Source organism: Sorex fumeus, unplaced genomic scaffold (genome assembly GCF_029834395.1).
Source record: "Sorex fumeus unplaced genomic scaffold, SorFum_2.1 ptg000007l, whole genome shotgun sequence".
Classification (NCBI taxonomy): Eukaryota; Metazoa; Chordata; class Mammalia; order Eulipotyphla; family Soricidae; genus Sorex; species Sorex fumeus.
In genome coordinates, this window is record NW_026606064.1 from 38129426 (window position 1) to 38154758 (window position 25333).

At 52.5% G+C, this 25333-nt stretch overlaps 1 protein-coding gene across 1 annotated transcript in view; it reads right to left on the bottom strand.

Annotated features, from left to right (window-relative positions):
- The window catches only part of OTOG (otogelin), an 82771-nt gene extending 57647 nt beyond the window's left edge, over positions 1-25124 (bottom strand). The window contains exons 1-15 of the mRNA XM_056106876.1: positions 25032-25124; positions 18306-18381; positions 17316-17408; positions 17016-17170; positions 14734-14852; positions 13147-13352; positions 11983-12113; positions 11757-11863; positions 11341-11450; positions 10888-11016; positions 9729-9837; positions 7947-7993; positions 7463-7608; positions 4011-4143; positions 2672-2849 (exon numbers count right to left, since the gene is read on the bottom strand). Coding sequence (XP_055962851.1) covers positions 2672-2849; positions 4011-4143; positions 7463-7608; positions 7947-7993; positions 9729-9837; positions 10888-11016; positions 11341-11450; positions 11757-11863; positions 11983-12113; positions 13147-13352; positions 14734-14852; positions 17016-17170; positions 17316-17408; positions 18306-18381; positions 25032-25124 — 1832 coding nt within the window. The remainder of the gene's footprint in view (positions 1-2671; positions 2850-4010; positions 4144-7462; positions 7609-7946; positions 7994-9728; positions 9838-10887; positions 11017-11340; positions 11451-11756; positions 11864-11982; positions 12114-13146; positions 13353-14733; positions 14853-17015; positions 17171-17315; positions 17409-18305; positions 18382-25031) is intronic.
- Positions 25125-25333: the final 209 nt, after the last annotated feature.

The window sequence follows — 25333 nt, forward strand, 5'->3', positions numbered from 1 at the left end:
GGAGAGGCAATGGTTTGGGGATCCCCACACTGCCCCCACATTCAACACCCACTCCTAGTTTTGACTTCAGAAAAAAACAAGAACTCCATGAAAAGAATCATGTTGATGGTTCATAGTTAGGAGGACAGGAAGAAACCCCCACACTACCCAGGTCTGCCCCCACCAGTCTGATCAGCTGCTTTCAACTCAGCCCCACTGGACATGCCTAGTCAAATGCGATAGTTTTCAAAGTACATGACAGGATACAATGGAAGCCCTGAAAAGCTCTCAGTTTGTTCTTACTTTCCTGAACAAATCAGAAAGCCCATTTCGGGCATTAGAAAGCTTTAGTGTTTCTTTCTGCCTGGCCCAATGCATGTAACTTGAAGAGCTGAGAACTTCCAGCCCGTAACATCAACCCTGTGTTTTCTTTCTGGAAGATTCGACTCCTATCCCCTCTCAAATTCCTGAACTGTGTCCATACACAAAGAACTGTCAGTTCATGGGAAATTCCCCTGAGCACTGGGAGGATCACAGGGTGCAAACTTCAAGCACCAGGCTGGAAAGGTAAATGAGTTATCCTGGAATAGTGTGACAGAAATTATTGACTCACATTCATCAACAGATGTTCACCTTCAATAAAAGTAGAGTCAAGTCATGTCAAACCTATTTGGGGTACACAAGACCCATAAAACAGTATTTCTTTCAGAATGGCAAAAAAGCACATGAAAAAATGCTCTATATCATTAATCATCAGGGAGATGCAGATAAAAACCACAATGAGATACCATCTCACACCTCAGAGACTGGCCCACATTCAAAAGAACAAAAGCAACCAATGCTGGCGCAGATGTGTCGAGAAAGGGACACTCCTTCACTGTTGGTGGGAATGCCGACTGGTTCAGCCCTTTTGGAAAACAGTATGGACGATTCTCAAAAAAGTAGAAATTGAGCTCCCATTTGACCCAGCAATACCACTCCTGGAAATATATCCCAGAGAGGCAAAAATGTATAGCCAAGGTGACATCTGCACTTGTTTGTTCATTGCATCACTCTTTACAATAGCCAGAAACTGGAAGAAACCTGAGTGCCCAAGAACAGATGACTGGTTAAAGAAACTTTGGTACATCTACACAATGGAGTACTATGTAGCTGTTAGAAAAGATGAAGTCATGAAATTTACATACAAGTGGTACAACATGGAAAGTATCATGCTAAGCGAAATGAATCAGAAAGAGAGGGATAGATATAGAAAGACTGCATTCATCTGGGGGATATAAAGTAACAAAATATGAGATTAATACCCAAGAATAGCTGAGATCAACACCAGGAGGATTACTCCATAGCTTAGAGGCCAACCGGGCATTCTAGGGGAAAGGGCAGCTCAGATAGAGAAGGGAGCACCAAATAAAGGGTGTTTGGAGGATCCTCCCAGGAGGGGAGATGCATGTTGAAAGTAGACTATGGACTGAACATGTTTGCCACTCAATGCCTCTTTTGCAGACCACAACACCCAAAAGGAGAGAGAGAACAAAAGGGTATGCCCTGCCACAGAGGCAGGGTGGGATGGGGGGGATGGGGGTGGGAGGGATATTATCCATGGTGGTGGAATATGGGCACTGGTGGAGGGATGGGTATTTGATCATAATCAAAACCCAAGCACAAAAAATTATAAATCTACAACTGTACCTCATGGTGTTTCACTAATAAAAATTTTTTAAAAACAGTATTTCTTAAGCTATGGTCAGAAGGACCTATCACTAGAATTTCAAAGGTGCTAAGTATAAAATGAGATTCCTGGGACCAGAGTGTAGACTCATGGATGAAGTACATGTTTTGCAGGCTGGAGCCTGGGTTCAACTCCTAGCCAGCACAACACTCCCTAAGAAAATGTGGAGAGCCATCTCTGGGAACTACCAGAGAAGCCCACTCAATCACCCAAAGAGAAATCTCTGGGCCCCATACTAAATCAGATCATTGAGAAGGGGAAAGCAGAAATTAGCTTTTTAGTTTTGAAACCACATCCGGAGATGCTTGGGAGTCATAGGGAACCATGTGGTGCTAGAAATCAAACAGGCACGTGCAACACCCTTGCTCCAGCCCTTTATGTCTTCACCTGCAGTCTTCAGCACAGGCGAGACTACTAAGCATTGCCTTAAGCAGACATTCTAAATTTAAAGGCAAAATAGTAAACAAACCTTGTGGTTCTCCGGGCCCACAGCAGATTCAGGGGGCGCTTGGGAGAGACTTTTAACTTTTTGTTTTTGCTTTGGGGCTACACCTGGTGGTGCTCAGGGCTTACTCCTGGTTCTGTGCTCAGGAATCATCCTGATAGTACTCAGGGGACTGTATGTGGTGCCAGGGATGGAACCAGGGTTAGCCGTGTACAAGGTCACGGCTATCTACTATCTTTTTTTTTTTTTTTGCTTGTTGGGTCATACTCAGCAATGCACAGGAATTACTCCTGGCGGTACTCAGGGGACCATATGGGATGCTGGGAATTCGAACCTGGGTCAGCCCCGTGCAAGACAAATGCCCTACCCGCTGTGCTATCACTCCAGCCCCTGCCCCTCCTATATCTTGGGTCCCAGACTTTTGCCTCCTTCAGGCGGTTTCTGATACTCTGCCCTCAGGCCCCGCCTCCTCTCTCTGCTTCCCATTTGGGTTCCGGTTTCAGGGCAAGGGCACGTACAGAAAGTCATCCTGCGTGTTGCCGTTGAAGGTGCCGCAGAGGCCCACGGTGTCCTCCACCCATCGCTGGTCCACCTGCAGGTAGAGCCGCAGTCCTTCCCGGTCATAGAGCACACGCACACCCACATTGGTCCTCACACGCAGGAACACCGAGGACAGCCTCCGGATCTCAAAGGCATCTGAGCACAGAACCAGGAGGGGCATGAAGGAAGTGTGGCCAGTGTGCCAACACCCCCACAAACACTGCCGTTCCCTGCAAGGCCCACTCCGACCCCCACACCCCCGACCTAGTCTTCAACACACAGCAAAGCCTCTCCTGGCCTTGGACTGCCTGCTAAGGCCTGAGGAAATGCCCTTCAGTGATGCTACCCGGAACCGGGATGACCTACTGGGGCAATCTGGGTTGAGAAACTGAATGTGAGGGTCCATTGTAATTACTTGACTCTTTAAGGAACAGGTATAGATCCTCCTCCAGCAATGGAAAATTCTATTACTACTCTTTTTACAATGGGCTACCAGAAGGCTCACAATAGGATTGGATTGGATTTTAATTGGGCGGGAAAGTGGACTCACCAGTACTGCTCAGGGGCTGGGGACAACTCCCCAGCAAACCTGGCCAAGTGGTTCTGGTCCTGAAGTTGCTCCAGGAGGTAATTTGAGACTTCTAGGGCCAGGGGTGCTGTGAGGCTACTGAGGAGTGATGTTCAGGTGGGGTTTTCCATGTAGGAGACTGACCTTGGGAGGCCAACGGTGACATCCCTTTGAGTTACCTTTCTCTCTCACAGTATGGTTCAGATTCAATTGTAGCAATATTCAATCTTAGATTACTACCCCTCGTAGACTGTATTTCTTTTTTTTTATAATCAGTATTTCTTTGGCCTCTTTATCTTCCATCCATGCCTAAGCCTCTCAATCTTGAGCTCCTATTCTTTTCTTTCTTCCCTCTAAATTTTCTCTGTAAGTGTTATTTTATGTGTTATTTCACTTAATCATTGTTTTGGCATTTTGTTAGCTGTTTCCTATGAGCTACTGGCCACAAACCCCAGTGGAATCAGACAGAAATAATGAATAGTGGATGATCGGATTGGAGACAGTCCCCTTCATGTAAGAAAAAGCCAACTTACAGGTAGGAAGCCAAATGGAGTGCAAAAAACAGAGACACAAACATATATTAGGAGCACAAATTATTGAGACACCCCCCCCACCCTCCACGCCCAGCTTGATTCACCCAGTTCTAGAATGTGAGCTCTTGTCTGCGTGGCAGGGCCTTCTCCCAAGGAATCTGGAGAAAGAGGTCTGGCAGTCACCTTGCAGCCAGCACACCTCCACCAGAGTCATACCATCAGTGTAGGGTGGTGTGACCTTGTATTGGTCAAACAGGAGGACGTCCCCTGCTTGGGTCAGGGTCACCTGCCTCCGAGGGTCCTGGTGCAGAATCACCGATACTGATTGGACACAGACTCCATCCTGGTTCTGGGGAGAGACAAAAGCCACCAGGCAGTTAGTGTGTCTCCTGTGGCCACAGAAGAGCCAGGGCAGAGTCCAGTGTGAGACCAGGAACAGGGTCCTCAGAGTTATACAGTCCCAAAGGACATTAGGGTTCATCTCACAGAACACCCCCACAAGGGGACATGAGGGAGGCAGAGGCACAGCTTCGTGGAAAACGGCTGAGCGTAATAGTACAAAGAAAAATAAGTCAACTTGGCATTCCTCAAAAAACTAGAAATTGAACTTCCATCCAACCCAGCAATACGGGTCCAAAATCACAATGCGGAAAAGCCATCTGCACTTCTACAATCACTGCAGCCCTCTTCACAATAGCCAGAATCTAGAAACAACCCAAGTTTCTGAGAACAGATGAATGGACAAACAAATTATGATATAGCTACACAATGGAATACTATACAACCATTGGAAAAATGAAATCATGAAATTTGCTTATACACGGATGGACATGGAGAGTATCATGCTGAATGAAATGAGTCAAGGCAGCAGACAAAATGATCACACTCATTTGCAGGATATATATTATACATATATATGCATATATGCATATATAAATATATATATAAGGTAAAGGCCCTCCCGTTGATCGTCGATTTGCTCGAGCGGGCCCAGTAACGTCTCCATTGGAGACTTTGTTGTTACTGTGTCTGGCATATCGAATACTCTCCGTAGCTTGCTGGGCTCTCCGAGAGGGGCGGAGGAATCAAACTCGGGTTGGCCATGTTGGCCGCGTGTAAGGCGAATGCCCTACCCGCTGTGCTATCGCTATATATATATATATATACACAACAACATCATCGTATGAGAATAATACGATGGTTTCCTACCAAAACAGTAGAAACAAGTACCAAGAGGACGGGTCCACAGTTGGAAGCCTGTCACAAGTTGTGGAGCGAATGCAGATAGGACAGAGAAGGGTCTATGACAATAATAGTTGCAAATGATCGCTCTGGAAAGGAACTGAATGCCAAAAGAAGGTATATATATTAATTATTATATATATATACACAACAACATCATCGTATGAGAATAATAGTTGCAAATGATCGCTCTGGAAAGGAACTGAATGCCAAAAGAAGGTAAAGTGATACACAGGATAACCTTTCGTAACATATTGCAAACTATAGTGCCTGAAAGGAGAGAGAGAGAGAGACAGAGACAGAGAGAATCCAATTATTAACTTTGTAATTCACAATGCTTTAATAATAAATTTTGAAAACAAAGAAATAATAAAACAGGAAGAATAATCATGACTACCACACAGAGAAATTTTGAACCTTAAATCAACTGAATGAAAAGTGATCAGTTCAAAACACTGTGCAAATACTCTCAACCTCTGTGTCCTCACCCCCAGTTCTATTCATCCCTGTGGAAGTCACAGCCTCGTCTTGACTCATGCATGTCCTCCCCCACACACTCCTCCTTTTTACTAGCCACAGCGAAGCAGTCACCGAGTCCTTCTGCACCTGCATTAGTGTATTCCAGAATATTCCAAGTTCATTGCTTTTCTCACATGATTTAATCCTTCCACAATGCCCTTCTTCCCATCCTCACATAACATTTCTTGTTATCTTTTTTAGACCACTCCGCTCAAATGCCACCTCTGCCACAGAGCATCTCCTGTCCTTCCTTCTGCCCCACAGGAAGATTTCTTCCTCTGCATATCTCTTCTCTTGTGGCACTGAATATATGGTCGCGCAAACTGAAGTCACTGATTCAAGAAGATGGCTGAGCTCCCCTAACAAGTCGTGAGCTCCCAGCACTAGCACAGATCCATCTGTGAAGTCCTTACTGCACTGGTCCATCTGTGAAGTCCTTACTGTGCCCCCACACAGGGCAGGTACCAAGCTGGCCCACCACTGGTTTGTGAACCTGACTCACAGTAAAAAGAATTTATTATAGAGAAGCACTGCCCAGCACAGAAGCAGGTTAGTGCAGGTGAAGTCTAGTCAGTCTCTGTCAGAGACACGGGTAAGGGCCCTGAGTAAGAGACGGCTGAGGTGCCATCATGCCCTAGGTATTCCACAACCTAGAGAGCTCTGACAACCCAGCCTGGCTCTCTGTGCCTTTTCTTTGGCCATCTTCATGGTGTAATGAGAGTGATCTCTCTGGTCAGCCAGAGACCCACCCCTGTCCCCCAATCTCCCCACACACAAAGGGCAGGGTCATACCATTCCCTGGCAGAGAAGAGAAGGGGTCAGTCAGGTTTTTCCTGGCCCACCTAAGGTAAAATGATAGGCACAGAAATCCCCATACACACACTTCCCTGTGCCGTAGGGATCCACCATCCACTCTCCCTGTCGTTGCATTCTGAGTTGTGAGATCACTTATCCTCCTTCACCACAAAAATAAGACCTAGGAGCTAGATCTAATCCAGTCTACTTTCTAAAACTCAGGACCGTTTCTAACACAGATGTTCAATATTTGATGACTAGAAGGATGAGAGAAGAGAAATAGATGTTTAAGAAAACAAATAGGAAGATGGAGTTAGACTCATTTCCGTGTGTGTGTGTGTATGTGTGTGTGTGTGTGTATGTGTGTGTGTGTTCAGAGAGGGCTTGAGAGATAGGATAGGATCAGGACTCTTGCCCTGTTGCCTCCCATCCCTGTTTCCATCCTCAGCACTACATGATCTTCCCGCCACACAACACCCAACACTACCAGGAGTGGTCTCTGAGTACAGAGCCAAAGAGTAATCCCTGAGCACTGCTTGGTCTGGTCCAAACCCTCTTCCCCAAATGATAAAACACTGAGGAAAGGAAGATAGTGGCACTCATCTCACAGCTGCTCTTCTGAGCAGGAATGGGTGCCGGGAAAGACCCAGGGCCTGTCCCAAATCTCCCACTGAAGAGATGAGCCACACCATAAACAATGGCAATGCCATGACAGGCGGCAGAAATGAGAAAAATCAGCTAGACCTCAGGTTCAGTTCCTGGAACAGAAAGAGTTTCAGTTTCCCAGAAATGAAACAATGTGAAGCTAGCCAACCGAGACCCCATTTGGGAAGTCCTTGAGCCCAGCAAGTGGGCTCAATCAATCACCAGGTGCCATCTCAGCAATGACTAGTGCCAGAAACTGTCTTTTGTTAACCGCCAAGAATGAGTATCTTATGTAACCTTATGCTATATCATGCCCTCTGAAGCTAGAGTCAGGGTCCTTGTCTTGAAGCCACTGTGTCAGTCTGGACTTGGACCCTAGTTTGAGCTAGCAATCAAAAATTCCTTGCTCTTGCATCACGAGAGTGGCATTACATTTTTACACGACTCCCCAAGGGCCAAGGGCTTACCAGGCCACAGGGTGTGTTCTGTAGCGTCACGGTGAAGGTGCCCGAGGAGCGGCTCTTGGCCAGGATGTACTGGCATGTGGCAGGGAACGTGTACCGGCGGCCGTCAAAGGTGGTGAAGTGGATGTCGCCCGTCACTGAACACTCGGCTGAAAGGCAGAGAAAAGCGACTGCAGGCTGGAGCCCCCTGGGTAGTCAGGGAGGAAACACAGCCCACTGGGCATTTCCATCTGACGGAACAACAGCCCCTGAGTTTGGGGACCAGACAGACTCCATTCAAGTCCCCTGAGCTCAGGAAGGTCCCAGATGTCTTGGACCCCATGTCAAACCCTCCACGACAGGGGGGAGCACTTCATTAAGCAAAGTGGGTTTAGTGACATGCAAAGGGAAAGCAGGACACAGAGGTCCCACCCCCCACGAGGGCCTGACCCCAAGTGCTTCGAGGAGACAGGAAGTGGAGGGAGTCAGGGGTGGGGGTCAGACATACCTGGGCAGATGGACATACTGCAAGTCCACTTGCCTGCTGTGCACGTGCTGAAACAGAGCAGGGGGCGAGGGGGCAGGGGCTCACCCCTGAGGCCCTTCGGGGAGGTGGCGCGCTCCACAGAGCTCCAGACCCAACCCTCAGTCTTCCCAGCTCTAAAATGGGTGGCAAAGACTCGGAAGACAGCTCCAGAGGCTGATGGCAGCTTTGTCGACTCCTAGCACTGCACAGCCCCCACCAAAGGAAACAACCCCCAAGAACAGAGCCAAGCGAAGCCCCAGAGCACCAGCAGGTGTGCACCCCCCAGACCAAAATAAATAGATAGTAAAAGGGGTCTGATTGACCACAGAACCCAGGGGGAGAGAGAGAACAGAAGGGAATGCCCTGCCACAGAGGCAGAGTGGGATGGGGTGGGGTGGGGGTGGGAGGGATATTATCCATAAAGGTAAAGGTAAAGGCCCTCCCGTTGATCGTCGATTTGCTCGAGCGGGCCCAGTAATGTCTCTATTGGAGACTTTGTTGTTACTGTGTCTGGCATATCGAATACTCTCGGTAGCTTGCCGGGCTCTCCGAGAGGGGCGGAGGAATCGAACTCCGGTCGGCCATGTTGGCCGCGTGTAAGGCGAACGCCCTACCCGCTGTGCTATTGCTCCAGCCCATGGTTGTGGAAAATGGGCACTGATGGAGGGATGGGTATTTGATCATTGTATAATCGAAACCCAAGCACAAAAAATTGTAAATCTAAAAAAAAATAATGAATGTGATCAAAATAGAGAGAAAGTTAAGTGGAAATCATCTGCCTCACAGGCATGGGGAGGAGTGAGCTGGGAGGCATATATTGGGCTTCTTGGTGGTGGAAAATATGTACTGGTGAAGGGATGGGTGTTTGATCATTGTATGACTGAGACTTAAACTTGAAAGTTTTGTAATTGTTCTCACGGTGATTCAACAAATAAATTAAAAAAAAGGGGGGGGGTCTGATTGCTCCCGTGGAATGGTGCTAATGAGATCTCCTGGGAGTAAGAGCGGTTTACTCTTACTTTTAAAAAATTTTTTTAATTTATAAATTGGTTCACAATATTTGATTACAGTTAATAGTCAAACACCAATCCCACCACCATTACACACTCCCACCACCAAATGTGAGATGTTTCCATCCCAAGTCCCAATCCCTGTCCCAAGGCACAACCGAAATAATATGTTTTGTATTGTCTGTTATGGAAAACTGCTGAAAATGTTACAGAAGTATCCATAGAGGAGACAGTGTGAAGATTGCTCTATTTTAGCGGGGGCCATTAAGACATTCTTTAGAATATCACCAACATGTTGTTAAAGGTTGAGTGATGTGAGCTTTCATATATATATATATATATATATATATATGCATATATATATTTCCCTCTCTGACTTGTTACCTGCTATTTGAACCCCATCAAATGTGGTGTGTACTTATGGAGAATGGGTATGGATTGTCTATGATGGTCCAGGAACAGTCACTCATATGTGAGGTTTGGCTGAAGTGTGTGGGGAGCTTGAGAGTGGAGGCAGTTAAGTTCTGGAGGTTTTTGGCTGCTGGGGCTGGGTCCCTTGGGGCAGGGAGGGCTCTCACCCGCCCCCCTTCTGGGGCACCCCGATTTACTCTTATTCTTACATCACTGTAAGATGTAAATGGAACAGTGTAAGATGTAATTTCCACCCCATGGGCCAGGTCCCCCAACCCCCAGACAAGCAGCCCAATGCAAGGGGTGGGAACTCCTTCTGGGCCCCAGCGGTGCACATACGCACCAGGCATTGCAGTCTTCCTTCACCACCGAGCCCGGTGGGTACAGGGCCCCATGGAACTCACAGGGACACTCAGCGGGTGCCACGCAGCCCCCGTCCTCGAAGATCAGTCCTAGGGTGACAAGGAAAGCCCTGCTGTGTCCCTCTGCTCCTGCCTACCACTCCCCATTGCTCCCAGGTCTGGGGTGAAGAGCGCCTCACCTCCAGCACTTCGAGCTCTGAGCCCACCTGGTCCCAGATCACCCCCTGGCTCAGACCTAATCTGAATCGCTTCTGAACAAATACTCCCCCTCCCAGATATCGGATCCAGGTACCCCACCTCAAACCAACTCGGTTCTCCTCTCCACAGCTTTGTTTTGTGGGGGAAGTTGGGGGACCTCCCAAGCAGTGCTCAGGGGCCTGGGACCATCCATCCCAGCAATACTTGGTCCAGATAGTTCAAGGCTTGGACTGGCAATGTGGTGCTGCCGGGGTTTGAATTCAGGACTTCCACATGCCTGGGAGCACCCAGGTCTTTGAACTGTCTCCCAGCCCTACCTCTCCACCTCTTGGAAATCTGTCACTGCATGTGCAAGCAGCCTAGGCACCTCCTCCCTTGAGAAGCCTTCCCCCGACACCCTTTCCTTCCTTCCCACGCTGGGCTCCTGTCTCTCTCGTGAAAATTCCTGAGTGGATCTCACCACATCAGCCGTCACATGGGGGGATCTGTTGTGTACATGTCTTATCACTGCAATCAGATTATGATCTCTAAAGTCAGAGATTTGTGTTTTAGTGTATGTATGTATGCACATATTGTATGTATGCATATGCAGGTTCCCATCACCAGGCTAACCAAGAAAACTTTTCCTGAAAAACGCACGTGCATGAACCCAGGAGGAAGTCACTGCATGTGAATGAGAGGCTCAAATAGAACCGGGAGACATGAGAGCACGGAAGAGTGCCTTGTCCTCACCCACAAATCATAACCTACTCCGCACCATGGTAATCCACTGTTCCAGCTGAATCTCAAGATTCACTGGGTCCCTTCCTCCCACCATTCACCTGCGCCAACCGAGCATTCATCCACTTAGGAGCTGCTTGCTTCACTAACTCCACTAACAAGCATCCTCTGAGCCCTGGCGTCCTGCCCCTCTGCCGGGCGCCCACGCTGCCCTTCACATACCATCGGGGCAGTAGCAGCCATCCACGCAGGCGATTTCGCTGTCCACACAGGACGCCCTGGGCTGGCAGGAGGTGGGGCAGCAGGCGATGCACTCATTGTAGGTAAAGGCCTTCTCCTTGCAGTGCACGGCTGGGGAGAGAGGGGAGCAGGGCTCTTCCAGGACTCCGCCCCACCGCTCCCCCCCACCAGGGGAGGAGGGAGGCTTTGATTTTCCTGATTCCCTAGTCCCCCTGGAAACTCTGTGTGGCCAGGAAATTGATGACAGCCAAGGAGGGCCTCACCAGCTCAGAACCTTCCCTCCCATTCTAAGCCTTAGTTGCGCCATCCGTTCCACCCCCCACTCCTCCCGCCCTGGAATGGACCTCAGGATGTAAAGCTCTGACTTCTGGGAGAACGCCACCCACAGCCCCAAGCCCAGCTGGTCTAGACCCTTCCCTCCCCACCCCCACTTACAGCATTGCCTGAGCTGGCTCCTCCAGCCCTGCAGGGGGCGCCCCGCCTGCGCGCATGCCCGCGCGTACTCGGCCAGCGCCCGACACCATGTGGCTTCGTCGCCCCCAGACCTATGCAGGGCAAGGGAGAGTTACACCAAAGCAAGACCCAGGCTGCTGCCAGACCAGCCCCCGACCCCACCCCCGTCCCACCCAACACCCAAAGGAGCACCCCCCCAGTCTTTTCCACACAGCTGGAGAGGAGGACCAGGGAGGCAACTGGGTGTCCAGCTGGAAATCGGGTTCCAGCATTGCCCCCCTGGGTGGAGGGATGGGGGGACCTACTTAGGCGGAGCATGTCAGAGTTAGGGGAAGCTTATCTGTCATTCAAGGTCTCCCCCGACCGCAGTCCCAGGGTGCGCCTGGCTGCCCACTCACTGGCAGAGGTCACTGGTGCAGCTGGCCGTGAAGGGCAGCGGGCTGACGAAGGCGTGGCAGGCGACGAAGGGGGCGCGCAGCAGCACCTCGCAGCGCTCGTACACACCCTGGGGTGGGGTTGGGGGAGGCAGGGGCACGGTTGGAGGCTGGCAAGGGGCTAGGGCAGCCCGGGGACTCCTCCAGCCCCACTTGGAACCCCGACTTGGGCCAGCCAGGGGGTCTCCACCTGCATGGTTCCGGGGCTCTGCTGCAGGCACGGTGGCCGGGGTGGAGCAGAGCTCATGGGCCCTGCAGGCTGGCGCAAGGGCTGCTCCTGCCAGCTGTGCACAAACTCAGCCACGTCGTCAGTTAGCTTCCCTGCAGGGGAGAACTGGCAGTGACCCCCTGCCCGTCTGCACAGGGGTGGAGGGGACCAAAGAGAGGCCAAAAAGGAGGAAAGGGTTTGCAGAAGCCGGCCCTAGAACTCCATCCTGCCCGCGCCCTGGAATTGCTCAGGGTGAAGAATGTTCCAGAACCTGCCATGGCTCCTCACTGCTCCACACTCAGGGGACACAGCACCATGCCATGGGAAGAACTGAGGAAGGAATGTCAGTGCCCCCTCCCCCAAGTGACACTGGGCAGCCACCCCCTCCCATGCGGGCTCTCCACCCGGACTAGGAGAGATTGGCTGTGAGTGTGCGGAGTTGGGGGGTGCTCAAGTAGGCGTCGCTGTATTCAGCTTCTTGGGGGGGGGGAGAGTGACCCACACCTGGCAGTGCTCAGGGCTAACTCCTGGCTCTGTGCTCAGGGATCACACTTGGCGGTGCTTGGGGGACCATATGGGGTGATGGGGATCGAACTCGTGTTGGCCATGTACAAGGCAACCGCTGTACTATCACTCTGCCCCTGGTGATTCAGCTTATCAAACTCTTCTGGCATGATATCCCACCACTCCCACGGTGCCCTTTCTCTTTCTGCCTCCCTCCAGGCCCCTGCTCCCTGTAGCCAACCCCCACAGACACCCCTGCAGGCATTCCCTGGATTACATTTGACCCGAAGCTTAAGAACACACCTGAGGGGGCTGGAGCAATAGCACAGCGGGTAGGGCGTTTGCCTTGCACGCAGCTGACCTAGGTTTGATTCCCAGCATCCCATATGGTCCCCCGAGTACCGCCAGGAGTAATTCCTGAGTGCATGAACCAGGAGTAACCCCTGTGCACCACTGGGTGTGACCCCAAAAGCAAAAAAAAAAAAAAAAGAAGAAGAACACATCTGAGGCCACGCACACTTGCATCTTTTGACCCAAGACCTGGAGTCCAGCCCCAGGTGCCCTGCCTACCAATCCAGTCCAGCCCAGCCCAGGCCTTGCCCCTACCCGGACCTCCCAGAGACCACCCAAGCGTCCCCTCACCATAACTGGTCACCAGGTCATCCAGGGGGTCGGCGTTATTGTTCCCACACAGCCCGTGGGTCCAGCCCAGGAACTCGGGGTTCATCTTGACGTAGACAGCGGAGGCTCCGTCCCAGGCCAGCGTGAAGGCGGACGGATGGCGCACGATGACGTAGGCTGCCAGCCGCTGCAGCTGCACGCTCCCCACTACGTGGGGCAGGTGGACCCTGTGGGCACAGCCAGAGTGTGGGCACCAGCACAGCCCCTCTGCAGGCACTGCCTCCTCACAGCAGTTGCCTCACCCAGCTGCGGAGGCCCCAAGGCCTCCACCGTCCACCCCATGAGGACACCTGAGAGTCTGCTCTGCCAGAGGGTTTGGCTCCAGAGTGTGCAAACGGCTCTCTGACATTGCTAAAAGGTGGCAAAGTGTGATGAATGAAACCCTACCAGTAATCACAGTGCCTATAGCACTGTAGCACTGTGCTCCCATTGTTCATCGATTTGCTCAAGTGGGCACCAGTAACGTCTCCATTGTGAGACTTGTTACTGTTTTTGGCCTATCGAATACACACTTGGGAGCTTGCCAGGCTCTGCCATGCGAGCGGGATACTCTCGGTAGCTTGCCAGGCTCTCCAGGAGAGACAGAGGAATCAAACCCAGGTCGGCCGCATGCCAGGCAAACGCCCTACCTACCGTGCTATTGCTCCAGCCCACCGCAGTGCCTAAATTTTAAAAATAAATAACAATAAAATAAAATCGCAGCTTTCCTGGCAGGAGCACATCTCATGACTGAATCTGCCCGGAGAGACAGTGCAGAGTCAACATCTACTTGGGAAGAGTTGGGGGTGTTCAGAGAGAAAAGGAAACTTGAAGTGAAAGGGGAAAAGATAGGAGCCCAGCAGTGCCGAGCAGCCGGGCTGCTCCGGGGGCGCCTGACCAAGCTGATGTCAGGCTACCTGCACCCCAGCTGCCTCCCAGGAAAGAGGAACGAAGAAGCATGTTGGTGCCCGGCTGGGGCCAGAGACCCACAGTGCGATGCTTTATTCCAGGAGAAGCTCTAGTGTCCTCCATTTTATTCAGGGGTTTCCAGAGCTGGACCAGGGATGGAGGATGGGGAGCAGGGAGAGTCACAACCAGCAGGGAGGAAGCATTGCACAAAATACTTCAGGGAGGACCAGTCTCGGGCCTCCGTGGGGACGCTGAGTCCTCGCTTGTCGGGGGTCCCCCGCCTCCCTCGTGTCCCTCCAAGATAACCAGCTCTATGAGTGCCTGTGACCTCAGACACAAGCCTCTGGGTGGAGGGGCCTGCACCGTGCCCTCCCCTCAGGAAGATTGACCGCCTTGGTACAGAGAGAGAGAGGAAAGTGGAGCGGGGCTGAACAGACACCCTGGCCAAGCAGAAAAACCCCTGCCTGCTGGAAACCCGCAGGACCTGAGAGTTCTAGAAGCCTCCATCTTTCTGCACATGGCCAGCCTGTACCCCACGGCAGAGAGAGGCCTATGGTTTGCCCCCGCCACACACATTTTCCTTCAGGTTTGAAAAGTGCAAGCGCTCACTCTCCCCACCGCCCCCCCTTGGAGCACTCTGAAGAAGGGGCTCACGGTTACCTCACACCGCCATGAGTCACCTCCTCGGCCAGGTGGATCTCCTGCTCCCCTGCGAAGAAGAGGCTGACGGACCTGGTGCAGGAGTAGGGTGCAGAGCCACACTGTGGGTCATTGTGCACCTGAGGAAAGGCAGAGGCCAGTGTGTAGGGAGCCAGGGCCCGGGTTTGGGGTGGGGGCACGGAGAATCTGCTAATGCTGATCCCCAGCCCCTGGCGTGACCAAGTGCCTCTCCCCTGCCCTCACTCTGCCCACCAGAGCACAGGGCAGCAGTAATGCTGAGTTGCTGGTGGCATCTCGGGAGGGCAGAGCGCTGCCAGCCACAGACACAATGCCAACCGTTCATCCTGATTCATCATAGGTTGAAAGGGTAGATAAATACTTAGCTCATGTCACTGACAGGGAATGAATACTCGTGCACTCGCGCGTGCGCGCGCGCACACACACACACACACACACACACACACACACACACACAAAATGCATGAACATCCCTGGCTGCAGGGCATTCTAAACCAACACACTACTCACGCTCGACAGCAATGCTGGCAGGTACAGTCTCACCCTCCTTGGCACAGGCATCACCCCCAGGACACCTGTCACCCCTGTTTGGACAGAACCCCGACTTGGGGTCCAAGGAGGAGGGGGTGGTGGCGGTGAGACTCTGGAGCTAAGAAAACATTCTCGAAAGCATGCCTCTCCCCAGTATGGAATTTTCCCCACTTTCTGCCAGCCCCTCTTTTCCCAAACCAGGGGTCTGACCCCATAAGGGGTCACAAAGCTGAATGTGGGGGGTTCTGAAACATGGGGCAACAATCAAAGGTTTCTGAACATGCAGGGACCAAATATTATACTTGAATGTGTGATGATTCCCAGGTGGTCCTATAAGGGCTCGCCCACCCACATTGCATTTCTCGGGTGGAAAAAGCAGGTGGATGAGGCCCTGGGTGAGACTGTTCCATGTGGCTAAAGCCGGCTGGAGGCCCCTTAGCTGAAAGCAGGACCTCTGAGAGCCACCGCTTCACCTAGTCAAATCTAGTCAAAACTGGATCAAACCTGGACCAGACCCCACAATAAGAAGCAGAAATATAGACACTGAACATTTTAAATGCACAGCATATTTTTTCCATGAATGCATTCCTACAATATTTCAGATTCCCTTTCTTTGTATGCTGGCTGTGTCTCATTGGGAGAATTTTATAACCTATAAAATTGCACCCGTTAGCCAAATTGCAATGTGCATCCAGAAATGCCACATTCATGAGAACCTGATATGAGATACCCTGAGGCGGGGGAGGAGGGAAGCAGAGTCCCCAGACTACCTGGGACACAGCCTGCAGGTCTGAGAAGGGACATAAGGGTGACACTAGGTGTTAGGGTTCCCCAAATGCCCAACCCCCAGGCCCTAAATCAGTGCTTGCTGAGGTGTCTCCTGGAGAGCCGGTTCCCCAAGAAGCACCCCCGGGAGGCACATTCATCTGTCTGGGAGATAAATGTGTCATAGAGTCTCATACGTGCGTCCTAGATGGTATATGACCCAGGTGCTGGGAATACCAATGAAAAGACACGGAGAGCTCTGCAGAGCTTCCATCTGGTAGGGAAAACCTCCGTAAGAGATTTACTCTGTAGGAACTGCCCTTTGCCAGGACATGAGTCATTTCTCTTGTTCGCCACCCCTGTGCCCCTTTGCGTAGCTAATTTCGATTCCTTGCTTTTGTGTGTTGGAGGGAGAACCTCACCAGGCAGCACTCAGGTCTTATTCCTGGCTGTGCACTCAGAGATCACTCCTAGTGATGCTCAGACCATCTGCAGTGCCGGAGATTGAATTTGGGCTGGCTGCTTGTAAGACAAGTGCCTTCCTCCCTGTGCTCTTCCCCAGCCTTCATTCCAATTCACTCTTCCAAGGGCAACTTAAATATCACTTTCTCCAGGAAGCCCTCCCCATCAGTGTCCTTCTCAGGAAGCAGGGTTCAGTTCCCATCATATGCTTCTCTGGCATCTCTCCTTGGTACCATTCATTTACACGTGAATGATCCATTTAATTACATGTCCGTTTTCCTCATTAGACTGTGATTTCCAGGAAGACAGAACCCACAGTGGTTTTGTTTTCCACACAGCCACCACTCAAGAGGCTGGCCGGAGAGTAGCCGACCACTTAGTACTTGATGACTGAGTGACTCTGCGGTGCATGACAAGGGCCCACCTGGAAAGCAGTGGGAGGCCAATGCCAGCTAGCCTGCAGGGCCAGGGGTGCTTCCTGGGAATGTGGGAACTGGGGAGCCTACCTGCACGGAGAAGGTCTGCCCCTCAGGGTCGTGGCGCCCCACCAGTGTGTAGCTCCCCCTCCCAGACAGGTAGTAGTAGAGGCCATCGAATGTCTCCACGTGGTGCTGGCCCCATGCTCGGCAGATGCTGTCCCGCTCAGGGCCAGCGTTGTACACTGAGAGAGAGAGAAGAGAACAGAACGCAGTGACACCCAGCATGGGGCTCCTGGGCGGGGCATCCTTACCCCCCACCAGCAGAGGATTTCCCCCAGACACCAGAACCACAGAATCTCCCTGGAGTGGCCCGGAGCCCAGACATACCCATCTGGCAGCGCGGTCCCGTGGCATTGAAGCGCCTGCAGTCACAGAAGGCTGGGTGCACACACTCACCCCCATTGAAGCAGGAGAACAGGTCTGCAGGAGGCGGGGGTGACACGGGCACCTTCACTTGAACCCCCACAGCAGCTTGCCTTGGTGGGGCCCCAGAACCCAGACCTCCCAGTGGTAGCGAGAGTCTAGACCCCCATCCCAGGCAGCCCCGGCCTTCCCGATAACTAGCCCTCCTGGGGGCCACACACCGGGTCCTCATGCTACTGTCTGCTAGCCTCCGGGCTGGTGGTCTCAAATCACCTGCCTTCACCAGGCACCAGTGCCCGCCCCCCTAGATCGGCCCCCTCTAGGTCTTCAGCTCCCCAACCTCAAAATTCTTGGCCACCAGCTAAGGCAGCAGAAGTGAAAACCCGGAGCACGTGCAGGGGGCAGGGAGGGACCCGAGATTGGCAGGGGCAGCTTCCCTCTTATGGCCCCTGGAGCTCCCAAAGCACTAGTCAGGGGCGAGGGCTTGGGGTGGGGGAGGTGGAACTCACATCTGGAACATGGTAAAGAGGATGATCATGGAGAACTCCGAGAGGAAGCAGGGAGGGGTTGGGGGAGAGGCCACAGACAAATGGGGGGAACCTGTCACAGGACACTTGCCCTCGTGAGGACAGGTCAGAGGCTGTGCCATGGGAAGTTAGAGAGGGCACCAAAAACAGGGGCTGGGGCTGGGAAACAATCACGGAACAAGCAGGACAAGACTCTGGCATCAGTCTGAGGGGCCGGCGCCCCAGGACCCCTGGAGAGGGAACTCTCCTCCATCTGCGAAAGTTGGAACCTGGTCTGGGAGGGTTTGTTGAGAGCAAGCCCCTGAGGTGGAACATAGCCCCACAAGCCCTGAGGCTGGCCAGCTCTACCCTCACAGGTCTCTGGGGGGAGTAGGGACAGCGCTGTCCCCCCACACCTGCCCATGGGCCACAGGGAAGAGCCACTTACAAGCAGGAGCACATTTGGCCCGATGGAGACGCCTCTCCCAGGATGACATGGCCGAGGAGTCCAGGGCGCCGGCCTCCTTTGAGAGACAGAGGGAAGAGGACACCATCAGGGCTGACCTCCAGGAGGCAGGGGGTCTGCCCCCCCCGGGGTCCAGGCTCTGAGAGGACTGAAGGGGAGATTTCAGGCCCCAAGGGGAGGACCCATCTTTCACGGTGCTTGAGGCAGGCTGCATGCACCCCCCCCCAACTCCATCCCCCCAGTATGGCCTTGTCTCCTTCACATCTCAACACAAAACCCCTCTTGTCTGGAAACCAAACATGATTCCTCTCCACTAAAGAAGAGGCCCGGGAAACTGAGCTGAGAAACAAAGGCAGTCCCTCACCCCAGGCCAGGGAACACCGAGCCCACTCCACCCCTACCTTGTTTTCTGACTTTTTGCAAAAACCCTGCCTTGCAGATCACACACACACACACACACACACACACACACACACACACACACACACTCACACACACTCTCTCTCTCTCTCTGTGTGTGTGTGTGTCTCTGTCTCTCTCTGTCTCTCTGTGTCTCTGTCTCTGTCTCTGTCTCTCTCTCCTCTCAGGTAAAGGTGGAGCTAGATATCTTATCGGGCCAGGACACAGCTAAGAGGTTGCACTCGTGCTTTGATGTGTGAGGTTCTGGGTATGATTCCTAGGTCAGGGAACACCCCTACCTTGCTTTCAGACTTTTTGCAAAAACCCTGCCTTGCAGATCACACACACACACACACACACACACACACACACACACACACACACACACACCTCAGATAAAGATGTAGCTAGCAATTCTCTTGGGCCAGGACACAGCTAAGAGGTAGCACTCATGCCTTGATGTGTGAGTTTCTGGGTTCAATTCCCAGGCACCATAGTATGGGAAAGATGGGGGGGGGATGAGAGAAATAAATTTTACTTTTCACATCAAAAATCACAATCTTCGGTCTCTTGAGATATAAACCACATGAAATCAGGAGGCAGGAGAGATAGTACAGGGTGCAGGGGTTAAAGTGCTGGCCTCATACATGGCCAACCCTGATTTTATCCCTGGCACCCACTTATGGTGAGTGGTCCCCTGAGCCCCAGCAGGAATGATCCCTGAGTGCAGAGCCAGGAATAAGCCTTGACCACTGCTGGCCCAAATTTACTCCCGCTCAAAATAATAATAATAACACGCATGAAATCAGGACTGTTTCGGATGGTCTCTTTGTGGCTCATCAACCCGGACCTCAGATTTCTGGGAACTCCAGTCTGAGGAGTCTGATGTCAGTGCTCAGACTGAGGGTCCAGGTCCTGGGAGGACAATGAGCCCCTTTGTCAGCTTTCCTCCCATCCCACTGGGGCTGCTGTTTCTCCCTGGATCTCCTTAGCCAGGATTGCCGGCTGCATCCCAAGTCAGGCTTCGTACCCTAGTCACAAGTCATGTCAACGAGGCTCAGAGGCCACAGGAAAAAAACAGGAACACAAACAAGAAAATGGCCACTGCCAATGTCCCAAAGGGTTCTAAATTAAACTCCAGCCTTTGTATCTCTGGGTGACTCAAGGTGTTCTCAGAAGAAAGAGCTGTCGCTAAGACAGCCAGTCCAGCAGAAGTGAGATCTTTTCTGGAGAAAGTTTTTACCTATTTATTTATAGTTTGGGGGCCACACCTGCAGATTCTCGGGGCTCACTCCGGGCTCTGCTTTCAGGGATGGCTCCTTGCAGGCCTCAGGGTAACATATCAGGTGCTGGGGATAAAACCCAGGTCTGCCACATGCAACCCTGCTCATTGTACTATCATTCCAGCCTCCAAGAGATGTTTTCTAACCACTTAAGCCACATCCTTGCTCTGAGCAGCAGCTTCTTTCACCACCTAAATCTTGAAGTGAACATAAATGAGATCTCAAGGTATTAACAACTATTAGGTGATATGAAAATAACTATGATTGGGGCTGGAGAAATAGCACAGGAGGTAGAGAGCCTTACACATGGCCCATCAGGGTTCAATGCCCAGCACCCCATCTGGTTCCCCCAAGCCCTGCTAGGAGTGATGCCTGAGGTAGAATCAGGGAGCCTGAGCATTGCCAGGTGTGGCCCCAAACAAAAAATAGAAAAGAAAATGTCTGTGGGGCTGGAGTGATTGTAAGGCATTTGCATTTGCCTTGCACGTGGCCAACCCGGGTTCAATTCCCAGCATCCCATATGAGATCCCCTGAGCACTTCCAGGAGTAATTTCTGAGTGCAGAACCAGGAGTAACCCCTGTGCATTGCCAGGTGTGACCCCCCCAAAAAAGAAAAGAAAAGAAAACATCTGTGATCTTGAGAGTGGGGTCAAGGGTATGGTTCAGTGTCAGGGCACATGCTGCACATGTGAGGCCCTGGGTTCAATTTCCAGAACCACAAAACAAAAAAGAAGGAAACAAAAAGCTCTGCTCTTACTTGGTGACTGTCAACAGCCACCACTCCAGGAAGTGTGACTCTTCTCAACTCTGTTAAACCTAGGTCTGCACAAATAACATGCATCTGCAGGCCAAGTTCACGAACCCCTGGTCTGCACCAGCCACTCTCCTGAGCAGTCTCCCAAAGTGGGCGATATCAACCCCTAGGGGTGCCCATACGGGGTGGGGGGAGGTAGAATCCTTGGGCATAACCAGGGGAGCTTTCTGTCCTACCACTTACAGGGACATTGAGTGCCAAAGGAACTTTGAGTAATTTTTCTTCTAAAATAGGGGTGACAGACAAAATAAGCTTGGGAGCCTCTGCTCTGGGGAGTGGCCAAGCCCCACAGTAGTAAGTTGCTTATCTGAGACCCCTTTACCCACAAGGAATTTCTGTTAGAGGCCTTGGAGGGGCACCCAGGTCATTTTTTTTAGCCAAGGGTCTTATGAACCCCCTGTCCCATTCCCTCTGCCTTTGAGGAGGGTCATTCCAATCCCTTACTTGCTCTCCTGAGATAAACCTGCTGGCATTGCCTGGCCCAGATGCTTTTCTGAGGAAAGGGGGGATGGAGCACTACCCAAATCCAACACGGAAGGGCCTTCCTGGAGAGTGAGACGCCTGGGAAAGGATGGCAAAGCCCCAGGATTCTGGAGTCCTCTAGGCAGCATTTCTCAACCGTTGGCTCCTAGGATCTTCCCAGGAGGGTGAAAGTGAAAAATCGAGTAAATAAGGGCCATGGGGTAAGACTAGGAAGCCAACTTGTAGCCTCACATGAAGGAAACAAGGTCCGAAGGGGGCCACAGTGAGGAAAGGCTAAGAAATACTAATCTAGCACATTCAGGATTTGGAGAACAGGGCATTTCCACCAGGAGGCCCCCTTCCACCTGCTCTGAGGCCCCATGGGTCACCTGCCTGCCTGCATTTCCCATGTGTGGGAAGAATGATGGTTTCTCCTTCCCACTTAAACTCAACCTGACTCTGACCCGAGAACTTGGGGTCTGGAGCAGTGGGCGAGTGATAAATGAAAAACCTAAATATGGGCCAGGGAGATAGTGCAATCCTAAAATTCATGCACCTGACCACTCACGGTTCCCTGAGAAGTGCTAGATGTAGCCCTGCTGGCCCAGCATGGAAGAGCCTGGAAAGCACCGCAACGTTGGGCCCGTGCCTTGAACCACAATGCTGGCTGACCAAGAACCACCAGGAGTGGTCCCTGGTGCACAGGTTGGAAGGCCCCCCTCGCCTCCTTCCCTAAATCCCCACAACACAGACTAAGTATAGGCCCCACTACTTTATTTTGGCTTGTATTTGTTTGTTTGTTTGTTTGTTTGCTTTTTGGGTCACACCTGGGATGCACAGTGGTTACTCCTGGCTCAGCATTCAGGAATTACTCCTGGCAGTGCTCAGAGGACCATATGGGATGCTGGGAATCAAACCCGGGTTGGCCACGTGCAAGACAAATGCCCTACCTGCTGTGCTATCGCTCCAGCCCCTGGCCCCCACTACTTTAGTTTTCATATCTATTTCCAAAGGACAGAAATTTGGGGCATGTTGTTTCCATTACTGGTGTTGCTCCCCAACCTGCTAAGGAACTGGACAGAACTGCTCCACCCCCACCCCAGAGTGGGACTTGGGTGCAGGAAGGGGAGGCTGAGTTTGTGGTATCCCTGTGGCTGTGGAAAGTAGGCCAAGACAGGCGGGTTAGACAGAGACCCTGTGTCACCTGATCATGAGTGAAGCTGGACAAAGGGAAATTTCCAAGACCACCCTCCCATTGGCCCCAAGGACCCCAGGAGGGCAGGGTTAGGCAGTGGTCAGGACGGTTGCTCAACCTCCTTCTGGCAAACCCCACCAGGTGGCCCAGTTCTGTTTTTTCCCTCACGGCAGCATTTCTAGGACACAGGCTCAGAGGACAGACAAGAGAGGCCTGACAAGGTTGAAGGCACAGACCAGGCCAGCAAAGAGAACACCTCTCTCCCCACCCCTCCTGAAGCATCTCTCCTCACTCCTCCTAACATCTCTCTCTTCACCCCTCCTGAAGCCTCTCCTCGCCCCTAAGAGCTTTCTCCTCACCCCTCCTAACACCTTTCTCCTCACCCCTCCTATCATCTCTCTTCACCCCTCCTACCATCTCCCCTCACCCCTCTTAACAACTCTCCTCACCCTTCCTAACATGTGTCTCCTCACCCCTTTTGATGCCTCTCCTCACCTCTAAGATCTTTCTCCTCACCCCTCCTAACACCTCTCTCAACACCTCTCCTCGCCTCTCCTAACACCTCTCTCCTCACCCCTCCTATCATCTCTCCTCACCTCTCCTAACATCTCTCCTCATCCCTTCACCCCTCCTAACAGCTTTCTCCCAAGCCCTCCTCGTGCCACTCTCCTCACCCCTCACCTTCTCACTTTCACTAGGGGCAGGGGAGAGCTCGGCTGCCTCCTAATCCCAGCGCTTACCCTAAAAAACAAACACTTAAAGAAAGAAATGGCCAGTTCAGCCCCAAGAACAAGGACAGCGGGAATCCATGGGTGTCAGAAATCTGTGTACTTTACACAGCAGGAACCTCATCTTCTCCCTTCAGCAGAGCTCCTAGACCGCAATGCTCTTGTGCCCCCATTGCTCCCTGCACCCCCAGACACAGACAGGAAGATACTCCTTCCCAGCATCTACCCAGACTCCCCTTACCTGGTCTCCTATCACCAGTCCAGCATCCTCGACAGCAGCCGTCTCCTCCTGAGGTCTGTGGCTGGAGGAGAAACCAGCCTGGCATGGATGAGGGGGTAGGAAGGGACCGTGAACCCCCACCCAGGTCTCTCCCACTCTCTGTGCTAAAGCCCAGGGATCCCCCAGACCAGGAGTAGAGATGGGAGCGCGGGGCAGCCGGCAGCAAGTTTACACACCTGGGGTCCTGGGTAGGCTCAGGCTGTGGCTCTGCATTGCCCCCGGGCGTGGGTGCTGCTGCTGCGAGAGGGGCCACAGTCCACTCAGGCTATGCCTCCTTCGTTGGACCATGGGTCCCCGCCTCCTGCCATCCCTGCCCCGACTCTCACAAGCCACACAGCCCATCTCTCTGTCTCTCTGAATCTGTCTGTCTCTCTCTCTTACACACACACACAGGCACACACATACACAAAGAGAGAGGGCGCTCCATATGCTTTCCTTGAAGCTTTCTCCCCGAGTCTCTTGCCCAGGGGTCCCTCTCTCCCAGTTCCCCCCTCCCTCAGTTCGCTCTAGTTTCCCACCTAGTTTTTTGCCACCAAACCTAGTTTGTGACCCTCCCCGCTTCCCTCCTGCCACCCCGCCCCCTTTTGTCAGGACCCTCTCCCTGCTGTCCTGCTGTCCCTCTGCCTCCCTCCGGCCCCCGCCAGCCTCTCTTTCCTCCTCTCGACCTCCCCCCAGCGCACACCCCCCTGGAGCTGGGGAAAGAGAACCTCGCCCCCTCCCCAGCTCGCGGGAGCGCTTACCCCGGGGCAGCCCCGCGCAAAGGAGCAGAGAGCACAGACTGAGCGCAGGCGAGAGGGCGCGGGGGGTCCGGGGTCCCATAGGGGCGCGCGGGGACGCGACTGAATGCGGGCGGATGCGAGGGTTCCCTCGGGACGAAGGCAGGGTCCTGACTCTGCAGACCCGCGCAGAGAGCAGAGGGACTCTCCGGTCCCAGGCTTCCCTCGCCCCGCCTCCCCAGCGCTCGGCTCCTCCCCGAGCTGGGAGCACCGCCCAGCTCATCGCCAACTTTCAGGCTCCCTATGTGTGCCTTTAGGCTGGGTGCAGATCACTGGTTTCAGAGCCCCCTGAGAGAAACAGAGGGCGCCACCAACCCCCAACACTAGTACCTTAGAAATCCCCGGCTCAGGAACCTGGGTTTGGGGGGTCCCTCATATCCGAGATCCAAGAACTGGCAGGACCTAGGACATACCCCGCAGAGCTCAGCGGTCACCAGAAGAAGCGAGACACAGGCTGCAGGACCCTAGCCTGAGCCCCCACCCAACCCCTGAACACCTCTAGGGAATGGTTCATGTCTTAGCCCTGCCCAGCTCTCACCAGGGCACTCGCTTACCAAGTGTTGACTCGACACTCGGAGTTTGCGCATCCCATGTTATGGCTCACATGATAACCGGTCAGACTTGACAAAAACAGTTGTGATTTTGTGAATCAAGTGCACTGCCTAAAGAAAAAAATTAGCAGTGGAAAGATAAACCTAAAAACTTTGAGAAACTGCTTCATTTGACCAAGTAAGTTTGGTAACACCACCTAGATGCCAAGCCCTGTATCACCTCGATAATGATGATGATGGTGGTGGTGATGGTGGTGATGTTAGTGCCAGAGGAGTCCTGACAGGGATCCAGATTTAGAATGCAGTCATTCATTCATTCAACAAATTTGTTGAGCATCTATCCCTTACCACACATTGTTTTTTACTTTCTTGGCAAATAAAGCACACGTAGCTATCCCCACACAGAGGTGGGTAGCAAGTGAGGTTCCCTTTCCCCAGTTCCAGAAGGGTGTGCACTGGGGGAGGGAAGATCTTGGGTAGGTGAAAGAGGATGAAAGAGAGGTTTGTGGGGGGACATGGGGA